The following is a 15,925-nucleotide window of genomic DNA, read 5'->3' as shown; positions in this document are numbered from 1 at the left end:
TTCTGACTATGGGTATGCTCGTTTTGTACGTTGTTATTGGATTAACGTTGTTACCTAACTAACGCTAGTTAGTCTGCTGAAGACAATCTTAAAATGACTGTCTGACACTGTCAATACAATTGTTTGTGTATCAAGCACACACACCAGCGCGTCAGTTTATCTTAAAGTATTGTTTTGATGAGCCACATTAACGTTACTTGCTGGTTAACTAATATCGAAGCTAGCTTATTATTAGCTAGCTACGTAGTAACCAGCTAGCTTGGTTAGCCGCTGGCCTTTCTTCACGGGGATGCAGGCATATACATAACAACGCGTCTTTTCTTCATTTACAACAACTACCCCAACTTCCCTTGGTCTCAACTCATTCCTCGTCGCCTATGATAACGCTAAAACTAAGACAACAACTAAAGAACCGGCGTATCCCGGCGTTAAAAACGTGCGCGCCTAGGAGAGGCTGCTCAGAATCTTGTCGTAAAGGCAGCTGCCGATGTGTCGCTTTTTTGCCCCTTTTCACACAATATATCCTCGAATTACACTTACCGTGAATGTGTTTTCTTATTCTCAATCCAAAACCACAAGCACACGTGCTGACTTTGAACGAAGACTTCGCGTCAAAGTAACAGAAATAAGTGGATTTTTATCCAACTTATTCTCCTTAGTTGTTTTCCCCCACTTCCTGATTGAGTCGGTGCCATTTTGAATAGCGAGAAAAAATATTTCCGCCGCTGTCGTCACGCGCAGTTGCCGCTTGATGATCGCGAGCAGAACACAGAGCCAGGCCATAAATAGTTCATCACAGGGATGTTTGGCACACCTAATCCGATGTGTCAATTCTAAATAAATACATTAAAACGAAGAAAGATGAGACCAGAATATACATACACATATACACGTTACACGGTTGTTTACCTGTAAGACTAAACTGTTCTATTCTGCAAATAACATTTACATTTAGGCATGTTTAGGTCGGTTTACTCCATATTATGCGGTTGTACAATAGTACTATACATCCTTGTGTAAGACCTATAACACATAAATGCTTCTGAAGTCAATTGAGCCATTAAACTCTGGAAATTAAGTCAGGCCTCTTCAAAAGCCATTGTTGAAGGGAAAAGGTCTATAAATAAATGTTCCTCTATCAGATGTTAACTATTATTTATTATATTCGTGTATAGGCTTCAACTCGTAAAAATTGGCTATTTAAGTTGAGAGTCCATTTATTTCACAGACAACCTTTCCTCCGATCGCTGCAGTAAAAAACAACAGATATTGTGTCGTTTAAGACAAATAAACTCCTTAGCTTTAATAGTACACCATTTATTTCACCAGTCATAACTTGAATTGCAATCTTTAGCAATTGTTTTCTCTCTCACTTTAAGAGGCCATGGACCTAAATTTAGCCCATGCAAAAATACCACTGCTGCTGCTACGGCTATTACAATCACTCTCACCACTAATGATAGTAATAATCAAAGCTAATGACTTACTGAGAAAGAAAGAAAAAGCATTACACAACTGCTTAAAATAGCATATGGGCAAAGTAATATCAATGCACAACAGATTAAAGAGAGCATAAATGGCAATTTATGCAAAGGGAGAATAAAGTAGATCACAAAAACCGTTTGCACTAAAATAAACATGGATTGATGTTATATGCTTAGCCTTTCTGGATTTTCTATTTTTGTGATGAATCATTTTTTGTGCAACTGAAAACAAATACGTTTTGTTGCTGTTTCTTACATGGTATTTTCACTTTTAGCAAATCACCTGGACTACATCCTGGCAGACAGTTATTGTGCATGAGCGTATTTTCCCGTTATGATGTTAAACAGAATACATCTTCATCTTCCTCCTGCGGGTCGCTGTCTCATTTAGGCATTCAAGTTATTGAACGACAGAGCTGGAAGAGCTCCAGTTGTTTCCAGCAAACATGCACTGCCGCTGCTTTCCGGGTATAACAGTCCCCCCCTTTTCCCAACAAAGGAGGGTGGTGGGAAGCAAAGGATGGTGTGTGTGTGTGTGTGTGTGTGTGTGTGTGTGTGTGTGTGTGTGTGTGTGTGTGTGTGTGTGTGTGTGTGTGTTTGTTTGTGTTCAATTTTAAGGTACTGCTCCTGCAAGATACTGGAAGAGCTGTGCTTTGTCTTCCCTGTCTGATATTGTCTTATTGTCTTATGTCAGCCAGGTGGTGGGTGATGATACAGGATGTAAAAGCACATTTTAGTTACACCTTTATAATGCATGTTAGCTCATTAATCAAGTCGGACTAAAATTGGTTCAACACGATGACAGCAGAAAGCTGTGACAATGTTCAGATACTTTTTTTTTTAAATATTTTGAATTAAAGGCATATATGAAGTGGTATCACTGAGGAGTCTTGCTATTTTACTTTGAATTTGGTGCACCCTACTGGAAACACACTGCAAACACTTGGTTTACAGTGAGCTGGATTTTAAAGTTAAAACTGTTTGAGTGACTTAATGGAGGAATTTCACAGTAACTCCAGGGGCTTAGAAAAAAAACACACACACAGCGGAGACATTACACACACACACACACACACACACAGACACAATGAAGATTTGCCTCCAGAGAATACACTGCAGGGATATTTGCCACTTCCTGTTTGTGTCTAGCTTTTTGCCTATTTGGCAGCTGTTCGTCGTGACTCTTACGCAAGTTAGTTACTGTAAACAGTCGAAAAACTGGTGATTAATTCCCATCATGGGAAGTTATTTAATCTATTTCAGCCCACGGTGTTCATACGTTTAGCTGGATTCAATTATTAGACGGAGAGGGAAACCTTTCTTGCATTGCAGCGGCTCCATCAACAAAGACCAACCAATTAAGACAAGACACAAGGCAACGATTTATTCAACACACTTCAACACACACATGTGATCTGGGATTAGGCTCCGTATTTCATTTTAGGGTTGTGCTTCGGTTTAACCTCATTACGTCGTGGGCCCCTGTATTTCCATTTGTGAGTTTATTATAGAGGGCACACAATGCACACATTTCACAAGAGCCCAGCGTTAAGCGCTCAGTAGAACAGGAATCACTTGATAGTGTGTTGCTGCATAAATAGGAATGTCGGCCTATTCACTAATACGACTTATGTAAATCTCTGACAAAATCAAATTGCGTAACTTTACCGCCCCCCCTCCCCAAAAGCTTCTTTGTCTCCACTTCATTATTTTCCCAGTAAAGGCCATGTCTGCCTCAGGCCAGCTGTAATTTGATTAATCCACCGAAAGGAAAGCCAGACGGTAAGAGCCTGCTCTACTTCTTTTCCATTCAATTCAAAAAATTGCAGATCTCGTACGGGATTTAATTTCATGACATTCATTTCATTTAATTGTTCGAAAGATTTGTTTTATTTGTTCCAGTTCCTATAAATATATTGGCAGCATTTGAATATTGATTTGATCTAATATGAGTGTTGCTATTGCTGGAGCAGATTGTATCGACTCAAAACCGTATTAATCAATTGTGTTTTTCTCAGTGCCGTGGATATTTTGAGGGAGGGATGGAGACCTTTGTCTTTTTGTTTTCACTGTCTGCCCTCGGCGTTCTTTATGCCATGAACACCATTCCTGAGCTTCAAGAGTAAGTCAGAACATTTACTGGTTTCTTATTGCTTAGTTTCGATTGAAATACTCTATTGTTAGTTCTTTAGTTTAGTTCTTTATTTGTGCACATAAAGACACAAAACAAAGGAGAAAAAAATATACAGTAACATAAGAAAATGGATGTAAAAGGAACCTAACCCATATGGCTTCCAGCAATTTATAAACAGACATATAAGTATTTTTAAAATACCCAAAGGAAAGAAAAGAAAGCAATTTCCAAACAAGAAGTACTAAAGATAAAAAAGACAGAAATAAAAACAAGGATTACAATACATACAGCGTGTCATACCTCATGTACATATTGTAACTACTCCGTTTGATCCTCACCTTTCAGTTTTTGGGAAAAAAACCCTGTAAATGATTGCTATAAAATTCTAGAAACAACTTTTATACAACCATAACACACACACCTATTAACTTAAAATATGTATTACTATGTAATCAAAACTGAATTACAAGAATAGCAACGTATAGGTCAGGTGATCCTTCCTGTGTCATGGCATGATGTTATACTTTACCACCACTAGAGCACACTGTAAGCTTAAAACTCCAGGTTTGACCGTGACTGTACCTCATAAATCCCCGACCACGCTGAGCACCACTAATTCCACGGTTTCCAGAGTGTATTTTTTGCCAATTGCGTCTTAAGTTGCGTAAACTCTTAAAATGATTAAACCGTGACATTTCTCGGCGGCGCACGGAAACGAATATGGAGCAAAGAGAAGGGAATGTGAAAGAGAATTTGTGGAGATAATCTGATATTAGAGATACTTCCTTTTCTTAGTAGTGAGGGACACCTTTCTTATTGAATTGTTATCCGTTTTACCTGTTTATTGGGATACTACCTCATAGTACCGTCTACAGTTGATGGCTGTGTATGGGCTGAATAAACAGAGCAGTGGGGGGGGGTAAAACACACATTCCACTCTCCCTTCACACTTTTTACTGCAAGATATTTCTCATATCCCACAGACTTTTACACACCTCCTGTGTGAATATCTCTGCTGGCTCTTTCTTTTGAGTGTGTGGACATTGACAATCAATACAGACTGCACAGAGGAGTTTGATAAATTGCTCTTGACACACAATATGCCTCGTGCTCTTCCGCTCTGCAAACAAACAGTATTGTGCGCATAAATCTTCCTGTAACGGTTGAATCCGAAAAGGTAGCGAGGGAGCTTCCCTTTGCTCTCGCAGCATTTGTTTTCCTTCTGTGAACACGCATTGTGAGTTTTCCGAGGATGTTATGTTGTTTACCAGGAGATACCTTGAGCGCATTAATCTTTTCCAGTGAGAGGGAGCGGTACCTTTGACCGGTAAACATGGAGGGCAGCGCTGAACCAACATGGCCTTACCTTCCTGCTTCCCACACCTCTGCCTATGATTGATTAAACCTTTTGTAAAGCTGTGCTTTTAAGCCACTGGTGGGCCACCGCAGCAGCATGGGGGATATTGCAGAGTTTAACACAGGAAAGTATACCAGAGGAATACATTATGGATACACGTACTTTTAAATCATTCTGTAATTTTGTCTTTGAAAAACTTGGGAAAACTCGATTAACCTAGCAAGATAATTAAAAAGTGTTTTAAACAATCAAATAACAAGCAATCCAATGCATATATTACCATGACAGGAAAACATATTTTTGCAAGACTTTTATCAACAACACAGAATCAGATTTGTCTAGACTTTCGAACTAAAAGGCTCCTCTTTGTATTTAAAGCAACCCGAGATGACGGGAGTTTCGAAAAGATAAATCAGATGTGACACTTGGATATCCCAATGGTAGATAAAACATGAAGAAGTGCCCTCTAGGAAGCCCTTCCAGTGGAAAAAACATGATAATGTACCCTCTAGGGTGTCCTTCTAGTGGAGAAAACACGATGAAGTACCCTCTAGGGTGTCCTTCTAGTGGAGAAAACACGATGAAGTACCCTCTTTAGGGTACTTTCTGGTGCCCCCACGGCTGGGTGCAGGGCTTCTATCACACAGATTTCTCCTCACACACGTCTGCATTATTTCGACTTACTCTAGGTTGCGTAATCATCACTCTCTCTGACTCCCCATTCATCATAATTTACTAATTTAGCACTGCGGAGAGGACTGGCACAACTTCCATGGGAGGAACTAATTAGTAAAGAGAATGAAGCAGAACATCAGAGGGAGATTGGTGTCTAAAAGTGCAGAGTGTTATTTTCCTTCTGGATAACAGTTGAATTCCTCTTCTTTCGCAGGCCGTATGTGATCTTGGGGATCGGCGCCGCTGTGTTGGTGGTCGTGTTTCTGTTCTACTTCGTCATCACTCGCGGCAACCCGCCTAAAGACGCCTTATTCTTTGGTATTGAACGCGCACATTTCCCAACTCACAAGCAATATATTTCCAAAAACAAGTCTCACAAAAGGTTGAATTGTGCGTGATTACATCTGATATGTCGAAAAGCTGCTTAGACTGATCGGGCTCAGAGCAAATCTTAGCCACGCTATTGTGAAGCATGACTGACCCCAAAACCCCCTTGCAAGCTGAGGACCTTCACTTTGTACACACATGACCTTTCAGCTATTGTTTTGAGACTTGACTCCTCGATTGACCTAGAAGCCAAGCTTTTGGAGAATGTAGAAGGTTCCACACTACTGCTCCGGTATAAAACCATTGATGCTGCACCGCTGTTGTTCTCTGAATGAATGAATGACTGACAGTTTGATTGCGGGACAGCGGCAGCTTGGTGCACCTTTCACACACTTTTAATGAAGCTTTTTCTACATTTAGTTTCTCCTTATGTGTCTAGCCATCGGTCAAATATGTTCTCCATTTCCAGCCAAGGATCCCCCCCCCCCCTGCAGCTGATGCCAGGGGCTATGCTAGGTGGGGATATAGTATATCGCTAGTTGGTGCCCGGAGCAATACTAGTGTTGTGTGCAGGTGAACCACAACAATGAGCACAAAAGCTGTGGCAGGCTCTTCTCATAGTTGATAGAGAGCCATAATCCCTCTGCTATCTCACCTGTTAGATGTCAGAGATAAACCTGGTTGTCCTGAGGATTACAGAGACACTGGTCGTACACAAGAGAGACAATATGTGTGTGTGTGTGTGGGGGGTGCATCTATGTGCAAAGAGTGTGTGAAGGACAGATAGGAGGGATGTGATACTGTGGTTTAAGCCGTGGTATCTGCAGAGAGATGCCCGTGTCACAGCACACAATCATTCCCTTTATAATGGTATTCTGGAAAAAAAAAGCTCTGTGGTTGTAAAGCAACAACATTTTTTAGCTCTCAAAATGTCTTGTAGAAAGTCCACAGGGAGTAGAATTGTTAACGAGAATTAGCAAGAGCCACGTGCCACTCGTGTTTCTGCAGCTCCACACTTTAAATTCTGTTTCGTGGACATGCCCTTTCAGCTCCGCCGGGCTCTCATCCTAAGGATAGAAGATGGCTGTTCACCATGGACTCGATATAAATATGCCTCCAGCCTACTTCGCTGCTCAAAGACTTAATTTTCTCCCCACGCTGTCCCATAAATCACCGACCAGCCAGTCGAAGGGGAATATCTTGAAGTAAAAAAAAAAAAAAATTGTGAGCTAAAACGCTGGAAAAAGACAGAAGTTTAGGAGACGTGAGGCTCTTAGTGCTAATACATTACATGTGTACAGTGCAATCTGTTTTTCATAGGCAGACAAAGCAAATTGAGTAATTAACGGAAACTTTACAAAATCACAAAAGGCTTCTGAATGACGTTTGTTTAAAGCTGAAAAAGCTGCTTAACATTTCACGGTTTAATGAGTTCTGCACGTTTTATCTTTGGGTCTGAAGCTTATTTTGTACCATGGCAGTTATCCCTGACCCACCTTCCCTTATGTACACACACACACACACACACACACACACACACACACACACACACACACACACACACACACACACACACACACACACACACACACACCTGTTAAAAAAAGTGCTTTTAAAATGAGCCATTTCTTTATGTTTTTATACCCTGTGTGTTTCTTGCCTTTGCAGTTTTTGCTGTATTTTCCTTCACTTGTGTCATTGACCTGACGAGTGCCTTGGAATATGACGGCATTATCTCCGGCTTCATGGAATTCTACCAAAAGACAGTCGGTCTCCTATTCTCACTTCTAAAATGCTGATGTTAAAAAATGCCTGGTTTCAAAAACGACTGCTCCAGTTCATCCCGCTGTCTGTCATGAACACATGTCGTGTCTGTGTTTCAGGGGGAGCCTTATCTGGGAACAGCCTACGCCATCATGATGTGTTACTGGGATGGAATAGCGCACTTTATCATGTACCTGATGATGATCAGCAGGATAACAGACAGGTGGGTGATGGTCAAGTCAGTTCGCGTTGCATCAAGTTCATACATCTTGCTCTCCATCACAGAAAGCCTGCCTTGAATGACTATACAGAGAGCTACTGTTCGCCCTTATAAATGAAGCTGCTAGAAACACATGGCTTCAGACTTATTTTCATGTTTTTATTCTTAAAGAAGTAGAGATTGAGATTCATGAGTTGTATTTATCACATAAAAATAACCCAAATGGCCTGAATAAAACAGTGTTTTCAGAAGTAAACAGGGTTCTCTAGAGTGAGTTAGTCATAAAGTGCATTCTGTGAGTTCAAGAGTTCAGAGTGAGAGCTGCCTCAGGGCAGGTGCTATTATTAAATGAACAATGCCAGCTTTTTCTTTTATCATGACGAGATGAACTCGTGCTGGGCATCTTTTTACACAAAACATGTGTGATATATGTGAAAGATGTTTTGCCATTCTTAGAAATGCAGGTTCCAAAAGGGTTCTTTGTAAGACTGAGGGTTCATCCGAAGAACCCTCTTTGGAAGAAAGAGTTCTTCAATGACTGTTTAAAGATCCTCCCAGCCCACACGTCCCAGAAAACTGTGATTAGCAATGATGATGGTTGTTGGTTGCACTGCACCACATCAACCCTGGCCCCTCGGTAATCTAATGACGGACCCTAAATGAGTCCAAAATGGTACTTCTTGGAATGTAAAAGGGTTCTCGGTAGCACCTTCTAGGGAAGCCCTAGAAGAAACTCTTGTTCTTGGTAGAACCCTTAACCCTTGTGTGGCCATTGTTAGCACCCTTAGAAAGTGGAAAGGTTCTGGATTAAATCTCAAGAGAAGGTTCTGGGTGGAACCATTTCACCAAAGAAGGGTTCTCATACGGGGGTTGTGATTGGAAGATTTCACATATAGTTACCCTTTATGTTGGGTTTTAAGTAGAACTCTCTCAAAGGTACCCAGGTGGAACCTTTATAAAAGGATCTACCAGGAATCAAAAAAGGATTCTCCATATTGGAAAAAGTTGAAGAACCCTACATGGTTCTGGTTAGCACCTTTACTTCTAAGAGTTACCTCAACTGACCTTCCCTAACTTAGTGTACCTTCTGTGTTACCTGCTTTCTCCACAATAGTATGACCACCCTTGTCTTTTTTTGGTTTCCCTTCCCAGGAAAGCCTACCGTACCCTGGGCTTGTTCTGGGCTGGCTCCTTGTGCGCCAACATGAGTGTGTTCATTGCCGGTATAGTGGCAGGTGAGCCTCATCTCCTGTTCTCCTCTACCGGTCCCGCGATGACAAGCGTTAATCAAGCGAACATCTGCACTGCCGTGTACCATCAGTGTCACAGTTCGGTCTGCCAACGGAATACACAATCGCTCCATGCCTCGTCTGCCAATCGCGACACACAGAACAAAGCAGGAAACAGACTTAAAGCATCTGTTGTCGGCATTTCAAACTGCATACACGAGTGTCACAAGTTGAAACTCCTCTACAAGGCGTTGCGTTGTTCTCTGTTGCCTTTGTCTGAAGTGCCTTGTAGAGGTTTTATTTGGAAGCTTAATTTTGGCTTCGTATGGGTGAGTAGAAAAAAATGATAAAAGTCTCTTTTTTCTTTCTTTCTTTGTGGCAGGTAAATATGGGTCAGAGATCCGTCCAGCCTTCTGGCTCAACTTTGTCTTCCTTTTGATGCCGGTATGGGCAGCCATCACACTATTCACTCGGCCCAAGGACAGACCACTAATCGGGGGATACAATGTAAGTCTAACGCATGAACGGTTAGACCTTGGTGTTTGCTGAATGTATTTAATCAGGGTTACAGCGCGGTCCAGTTGAATGTGATCCAGACTATGAAAGATGACAAAGGGCAGCCATAAAGTCATGTATATCTATGAGCCGCTGTAGTCAGTGTGATAAGACTTTGTGATGGACTCACCTGAATCTGGAGGATCATCGGAGTTTGTTAGCAAGTGGAGCTACAATGTTTTACCAAGTATTGGCCCTGAGCCAATCGTCGCTGACTCTCAAGCACAAAATGATCTTGAATGGGTGATTGTTAAGTCCTCAGCCTTGGTCTTAATTTAGCCTAAACTTACTGCAGCCTTGATTCAAACTCAAGTTAGCTGGATCTGAGATATGTCTGGGATGTACAGCAGCCATAATCAATATTTTTTTTAATTTTAGCAACGGATCACGATTACTTATGTGAAAGGTGTTGGTTGTGACCCAACACTGCAGTTCAGCTCTATACAGCCTTTTAGAGTCTTTCAGCTCATTGTTTTGCAATTTTTCTGGCCCACAACTTTACTATTTTGCTCCACTTTCATCAGCGTTGCTTTTAGCTGCTTTTCCAGATCATCTGATGCAGTTCATTTTGACTAACTAGCTCTATATTGTACCTTTTGTTGGCTTCTCCTGTCAGGCCCATCACGCTCAGAGCATGAAGCTGATCTGGCGTCCTTTGGATCTGATCCTGGTGCTGCTCCTGTTAGCTGCCATGGCCTTCACTACCCTCAGAGGCTTGGTGAGTGTACATCAGTGCAAAATCCAATGGACAAATGCTTTACATTTACTGTGCAGACATGAGAGTTTGATTTTTTCCTCTAACGAGGACGCTTCCCAAAATGACAAACTCTTCTTTTGAACATAGAGCTCAGTTCGTCATTCAAATTGCCAAATATAATACCAAAAAGTGTTGTGTCCATGTGGACGTACTTTAGTCAGACAGTCACAGGGAGACATTCAAATCTTTGATCATTTGCAGTTATGCTTTGTGTTGTCCTCAGATTGAATTGCATTGTTCCTGTTATTTTGTCCACCCTCTGTAGGTGGCTCTGGACTCTCCACTGGAAGCCTGTTCCATCTACCTGAGACACTATGAACCCTACCTGAAGGATCCTGTGGGCTACCCCAGAGTGATGGTGAGTGTCTGATGTCTCCACACAGCACAGCAGCACCTGAACGCTCCCCTCCAGCCCGCTTTACATAACCAGCCACATAATGGACCTCTGCTTTCACGGATATCACTTTGAGTGTGCTGGAGGCTCGCCCCTTATCTCCTCCACTCTTTTTTAGCTCGCGGCTGATTACGGAGCCGTTTTTCATCATTACGGCAACAATGAGCGAGGGTTGAGAGGCCGGCGCATCTCTGTCTCTCGCTCTCTCTCTTTCATTTGCTTGAGATGGATAACAGATTATTACCGTGACTGGCGGTGGGCCTGCTTTCCTTCTATTGCCCTCTCCTGACCCGGCTCGGCTGTGTGGGTTTTTGTTGTGTTTTGTTCGGCGTACACAGCTTTGTCAATAGGTTATCCAAAGACCTTGTCGCAGCTGCTGTCCGGTCACAATTGCGAGTCATTGATCAGACGGACGAACCGCATGCTGAGAACTTGATAAGCTAATCCCTCTCCCAAAGCCCCCCATCAGCATCTCACTGGGTGGGAGGAGGGTGTGTGCAGAATGTGAAAGTATGTCTCGGGTAGCGGCCTTTGCTAATCTGTGTTTGTTAGTGTGTGTGTGTGTGTGTGTGACTAGCACTGGCTCGTTGGGTGCTTGTGTGTACATGTGTGTGTGTGTGTGGAGAAATGAAATAAAGTTTGGCTTGGTACACTGGGTTGCAATGTTTCTGCGCTGACCGACCTCTTTGTTCATTGATGATGATGAACGGTATGTGACAGATTACCGTGGCAGCACTAAAAAGACATTTGAACAAAAGACTGAAGGGCATATATGATTGGCTTTCAGGCCTTGGGCTGAACTCATTAGAATTCATCTAGACCTCAGACCGAGAATGAAAAGAAACTGTTCAGTGGTATAATTTGAGTTTCTTTTTTTTTTTAAGTGGGTAACCGGCTTTCATGCACCAAATATTTTAAGTTGAAGGTCAGCACAGTTTCTGTAATGACCATTGTGTGGAAATAGTAATTTTGTGCTGAGGGTGCAAATTTGTGTTTGAGAGAATTGCACTTAAGAACAATTTAAAAACAACTGAGACTGTATTTGAGTATTTCCATATTAAGAGAGCTCATTTTCCTTCTTTACATTTCACGTTACATTTATCTGATGACCGCGGTAACAAGTCACGCTGCGGAATAAAACCAGATTAGATTAAAGGGATAAAATGATGTGGTGTCAAATTTCTTCATAAAGCTTTTAACGATTTAACACTCAAGAGGGTACAAAGCCAAGTGCATTTACTTTTGGTATTTACCTCCATTTTTACTGCTAATACCTGTTAACTTTTCCTCTTCAGTTATTTCTCCACACTGGTAGTGCAACTTTTATTCTGAGGATGTGAGTGTTTGTAATTCTGCATTTTAAGCAGCCCTCTTCTGTATTCAGTAAGAGCAGATGGAGTGCAGTGTAGGCCAGAAGAGGAGGAGGAGGAGGATGTACTGTATTAATTGTCTGCTGGATTGTTGGTCGGGACCCAACAACAACATAGACTGGCAGTGATGGAGGGGAAAGGCCTTCTGCACCATGTGAATCCCTGTTCCCTGGAATATACATTATAATATACACTCCAACAATTGCGCATAACAATGGAATTTATATATGTGGCAAAAAAACCAGATAAAAGTCATTTGAGAAAATACGTTTGGAAATCCTCATTTTTGCAGGAAATAAGTTAACACGTTCTCAATTTTTGTTTTCACAGATGCTGCACTTGTTCTTCTATGGACTACCTCTGTTGGGAGCGTTCATTTACGGTCTCCTCAAGCCCGGATGTGCGTGGATGTCCGACTGGACCGTGTTCTTAGCTGGAGCCGTGATCCAGGTAACACCACGGAGACGAACGGTCGATTTACGTGAAACCGACTCTGAATATAAAGTCGTTGCATACGGGAGTGGCTTGCTTCGACAGTTTGTTGCATTGCATTACGCCGTAGGCATAATTACCGCCTCTGATTGATTAAAGTCAAATTAAAGTGAAGTTTACAAACAGAGGTCTGAAACATGTCGACGCAATTAAAATGAAACTCCTCGTAGTGAGCTCTCATCCGGCTAATAATCACCGGGACCGCGTTTATCCTTTGAAGCATATTCTCTGTAATAAACAAGCTGCAGGTGCTTTCTCTTCACACGACCCCGACAGAAAGACCAAAGCCGTGAACCACGAGGAAGCCCTTGATTAAAGCCTTGTTTTTCCTGCTCATAAGAGGTCGTGGATAATGTGTTTTCTAAACAGCACAGCTTCTTAAGCCTCTGCATCGCCCTACGTTGGCTTTTCTTCTCTTCTACGATCTCTTCTCTTCCTTCTCTGTATGTTTTAACGGTCGACTAATGACTGCGCAAGAGAGACTCAAGGTAACTCATTCCCTCCAAGGGATTCCTCTGGAGTGTTTGAAACGCTGGAGTTTCAAATGACCTGCCATAGAACAAAATAGTGGAAGTATCAGGGCTGATAGGGACACGTAGTAACAGTGTATGATAACGCAGTCTAACTTCTGTCTCGCTGTCTGTGTCTCCTTCCAGTGCCAGTGGGCCCACGTCGGGGCGTCCCTCCACCCTCGCACCACGGCTCCATTCCGTATCCCAACCGATGTTTTGTGGTCGGTGCTGGCGGCGAACTTGCTCTACGCGGTTATTCCAATCCTGGTGGCCATGCGGGTTCACAGTAACCAGTACTTCTTCCTGAAGATCGCCCCGTTTCCCGGGCAGACGGGTTTGCCAAACAGCGAGGAGAAAGACACCAAGTACAAAGACAGATAGTCAACAGAAATCGTCTTTGACCTTTGGAGTTGCTTATCTTATTCTGATCATTCATGGAGAGCTGCTTTATTTCAAATGTCAAAATACAAGATTATTCTGCTCAACATCCTTGGATTAAGTGGTTATTTAAATGTTCACTTGCACAAAAAAAACAGCCGATTGGTCCATGAAGGTGGTTTGTTTTGTAATGTTTTATTGTGACGTTTACCAGTCAGTCGCTCTGTTAGTCCCCCAATGTAGTCCAGACTCAAATACCTCAATAACTGTTTTATGGATTATCATTCATTTCTGTACAGATATTGATGGTCCCCAGAGGATGAATCCCGCTAACTAGCTGCAAAATTAAATGACATTTCAATCAGGCTCAGCTTGTGTTTAGTGACACTTAGCAAACGTTAGCATGCTGACACTTAAATGGTGAACATAGCAAACATTATACCTGATCATCAGCATGCTAGCATTGTCATTGTGAGCATGTTAGCAGGCTGTAAATGCTCTGAGACGCTAGCATGGAAAGACTCTTTGCAGGTTGAAGGACAAATTTCACCTCACTGCCTATTTGTTGCCCGATGAGAGTGGTTTTTTTGACACCAACCATGAACTGTACACCACCTAGTAGTTAATAATACAGTTTAAATGAATGAAAACAACTTACCCGAAGTCCCAAAGTACCGCACTAATGAGCTGTTTTATGTTCAGATCAAGGTGCTCAGTAAAGTCATGTAGCGCCTTGCAGCAAAAGTCACCACAATGAGAAAAAACACACACATGATGTTGAGCACTTTTTTCTGCTGTAAGTTAATTTTTTTTTTTTTTGACTGAGGGGTTCAGTGAAAACGCGAAGAGGCTCTAGGCAACGCAAAAGCAGCACATTCTCATTCAAAACAATGACAAAAAGCCGCCTCAGGCTTCTCTGACAAACTGTCTGATCGTGGCCTTAGTCTTGTTTCAGCGAGACAAAGGGAGACACACAAACATTAAATCACATCAGTTATTGAAAACCCTTCTGCAACCTTGTGACTCAAGGACAAATTGCATGTTGATGGTTGAAACAGAACGCTGCTGAGGTTTAATACATGTTGTGGTGGGAGCTTTTCAAAAGTGGGCAGATTTATAGAAATATCATGAAGACAATTAGAAAACAGTCAAAATATCTATGGCAGCTTATGATGCAAACAGATCAACTAAAAGTGCAACGACAACAGAAGACTAATAATAAGAGTAATATATTAGATTATACTATATTATATTGTCACTCTGCTCTCTGTGCAAATCAGAGGGTTTGGTTTCCTCACTCTTTGCAAGTTAAAGTGTTGTTTCGTATTGAATATTTCACACATCTTACATGACATTGGAACCATTTCAATTTATGATTTATTATTTATACTCACTTAATCTCAGAGACACTCTGCACACGTGCTTTTCTCCTCGAGTGTTCCCCCCTCTACACTTGTTCCTACACCTCTGTTCTATTCTGTTCCACAAAAACACAAAAATAAATGCACGTGGTTTGGAGTTTGCTGGGCAGCAGGGACGTGAAGGTAACAGAGTAAACACCCACAGCCATTTGCATGACTGAACCAGAGGAGCTTTAAAAAAAACAAAAATGTGAACAGTCTCTATTCTTCAGAGTGTGCGGTTGAGGCAGAGAGGAGACCGAAGCGGAAGAAAAGGTAGGTGTGTAACATGAAGTCTGCCCAAATATATATGTATAATATGTAGTTGTTCAACATTAAACATGTCAATTTACAGTTGATATAAATGTTTAATATGTGGCTTTTCCACATTCAAATGAATCAAAACCACTAGGCCTATGTTATATATTTTGTTGAGTTGTGTACCTGTCATATCCCCTTTGTGCGTGTGTCAGTGTTGTGGTTGTTTGCCAGAAGCTGTCATAGATTTACGTTTTTATCCAGTTTTAAGCCACATTTTTTTACAATAAATGTTTTTAGATTTTGGTGGTTTTTAACCTACATATTTAAACCGGATGAAGGATTTTAGTCATCGGATGTTTGGATCTTAAGTTATTAGAGAAACAAGCTGGTTATTCAGTGTTTATATAGTTGTTGTTTTTTACCTCTGTGAATAATTGAGCTACAAGTTAAAACCTCCTGATGAACACTGAAGGAAAACCTAAACCAGGAGAAGCTGCCAGCAATGGTGGTGAAGACAACAACTCCCATGATCCCATGCTACATCACCAAACTGACTGAATGGCAGACGGAAAATTACATATTGTGCATTTATAAATTAATGTTGTTGGAATATTGT

General features: G+C 41.6%; 2 protein-coding genes across 2 annotated transcripts in view; one reads left to right on the top strand and one right to left on the bottom strand.

Annotated features, from left to right (window-relative positions):
• sbno2b (strawberry notch homolog 2b) overlaps window positions 1-683 on the bottom strand; it is a 62,654-nt gene extending 61,971 nt beyond the window's left edge. The window contains 1 exon segment of the mRNA XM_068702433.1: window positions 541-683. The gene's annotated coding sequence lies outside the window, so the exon portion shown is untranslated.
• Window positions 684-3,207: 2,524 nt separating this feature from the next.
• On the top strand, window positions 3,208-13,709 carry tm6sf2b (transmembrane 6 superfamily member 2b). The gene is made up of 11 exons (XM_068702434.1): window positions 3,208-3,266; window positions 3,503-3,606; window positions 5,865-5,968; window positions 7,646-7,743; window positions 7,861-7,964; window positions 9,114-9,196; window positions 9,573-9,697; window positions 10,362-10,463; window positions 10,768-10,860; window positions 12,597-12,716; window positions 13,415-13,709. Exons 2-11 carry the CDS (start codon window positions 3,527-3,529, stop codon window positions 13,649-13,651), a joined length of 1,146 nt encoding a protein of 381 aa, XP_068558535.1. The 5' UTR covers window positions 3,208-3,266; window positions 3,503-3,526; the 3' UTR covers window positions 13,652-13,709.
• The last annotated feature ends 2,216 nt before the right edge of the window (window positions 13,710-15,925 follow it).

Source organism: Cebidichthys violaceus, unplaced genomic scaffold (genome assembly GCF_023349555.1).
Source record: "Cebidichthys violaceus isolate CVI_PGR_0920_01 unplaced genomic scaffold, fCebVio1.0.p SCAF_84, whole genome shotgun sequence".
Taxonomy (NCBI): domain Eukaryota; kingdom Metazoa; phylum Chordata; class Actinopteri; order Perciformes; family Stichaeidae; genus Cebidichthys; species Cebidichthys violaceus.
Note: the sequence above shows the minus strand (reverse complement) of the source record. Positions and strands in the feature narration are given on the sequence as shown.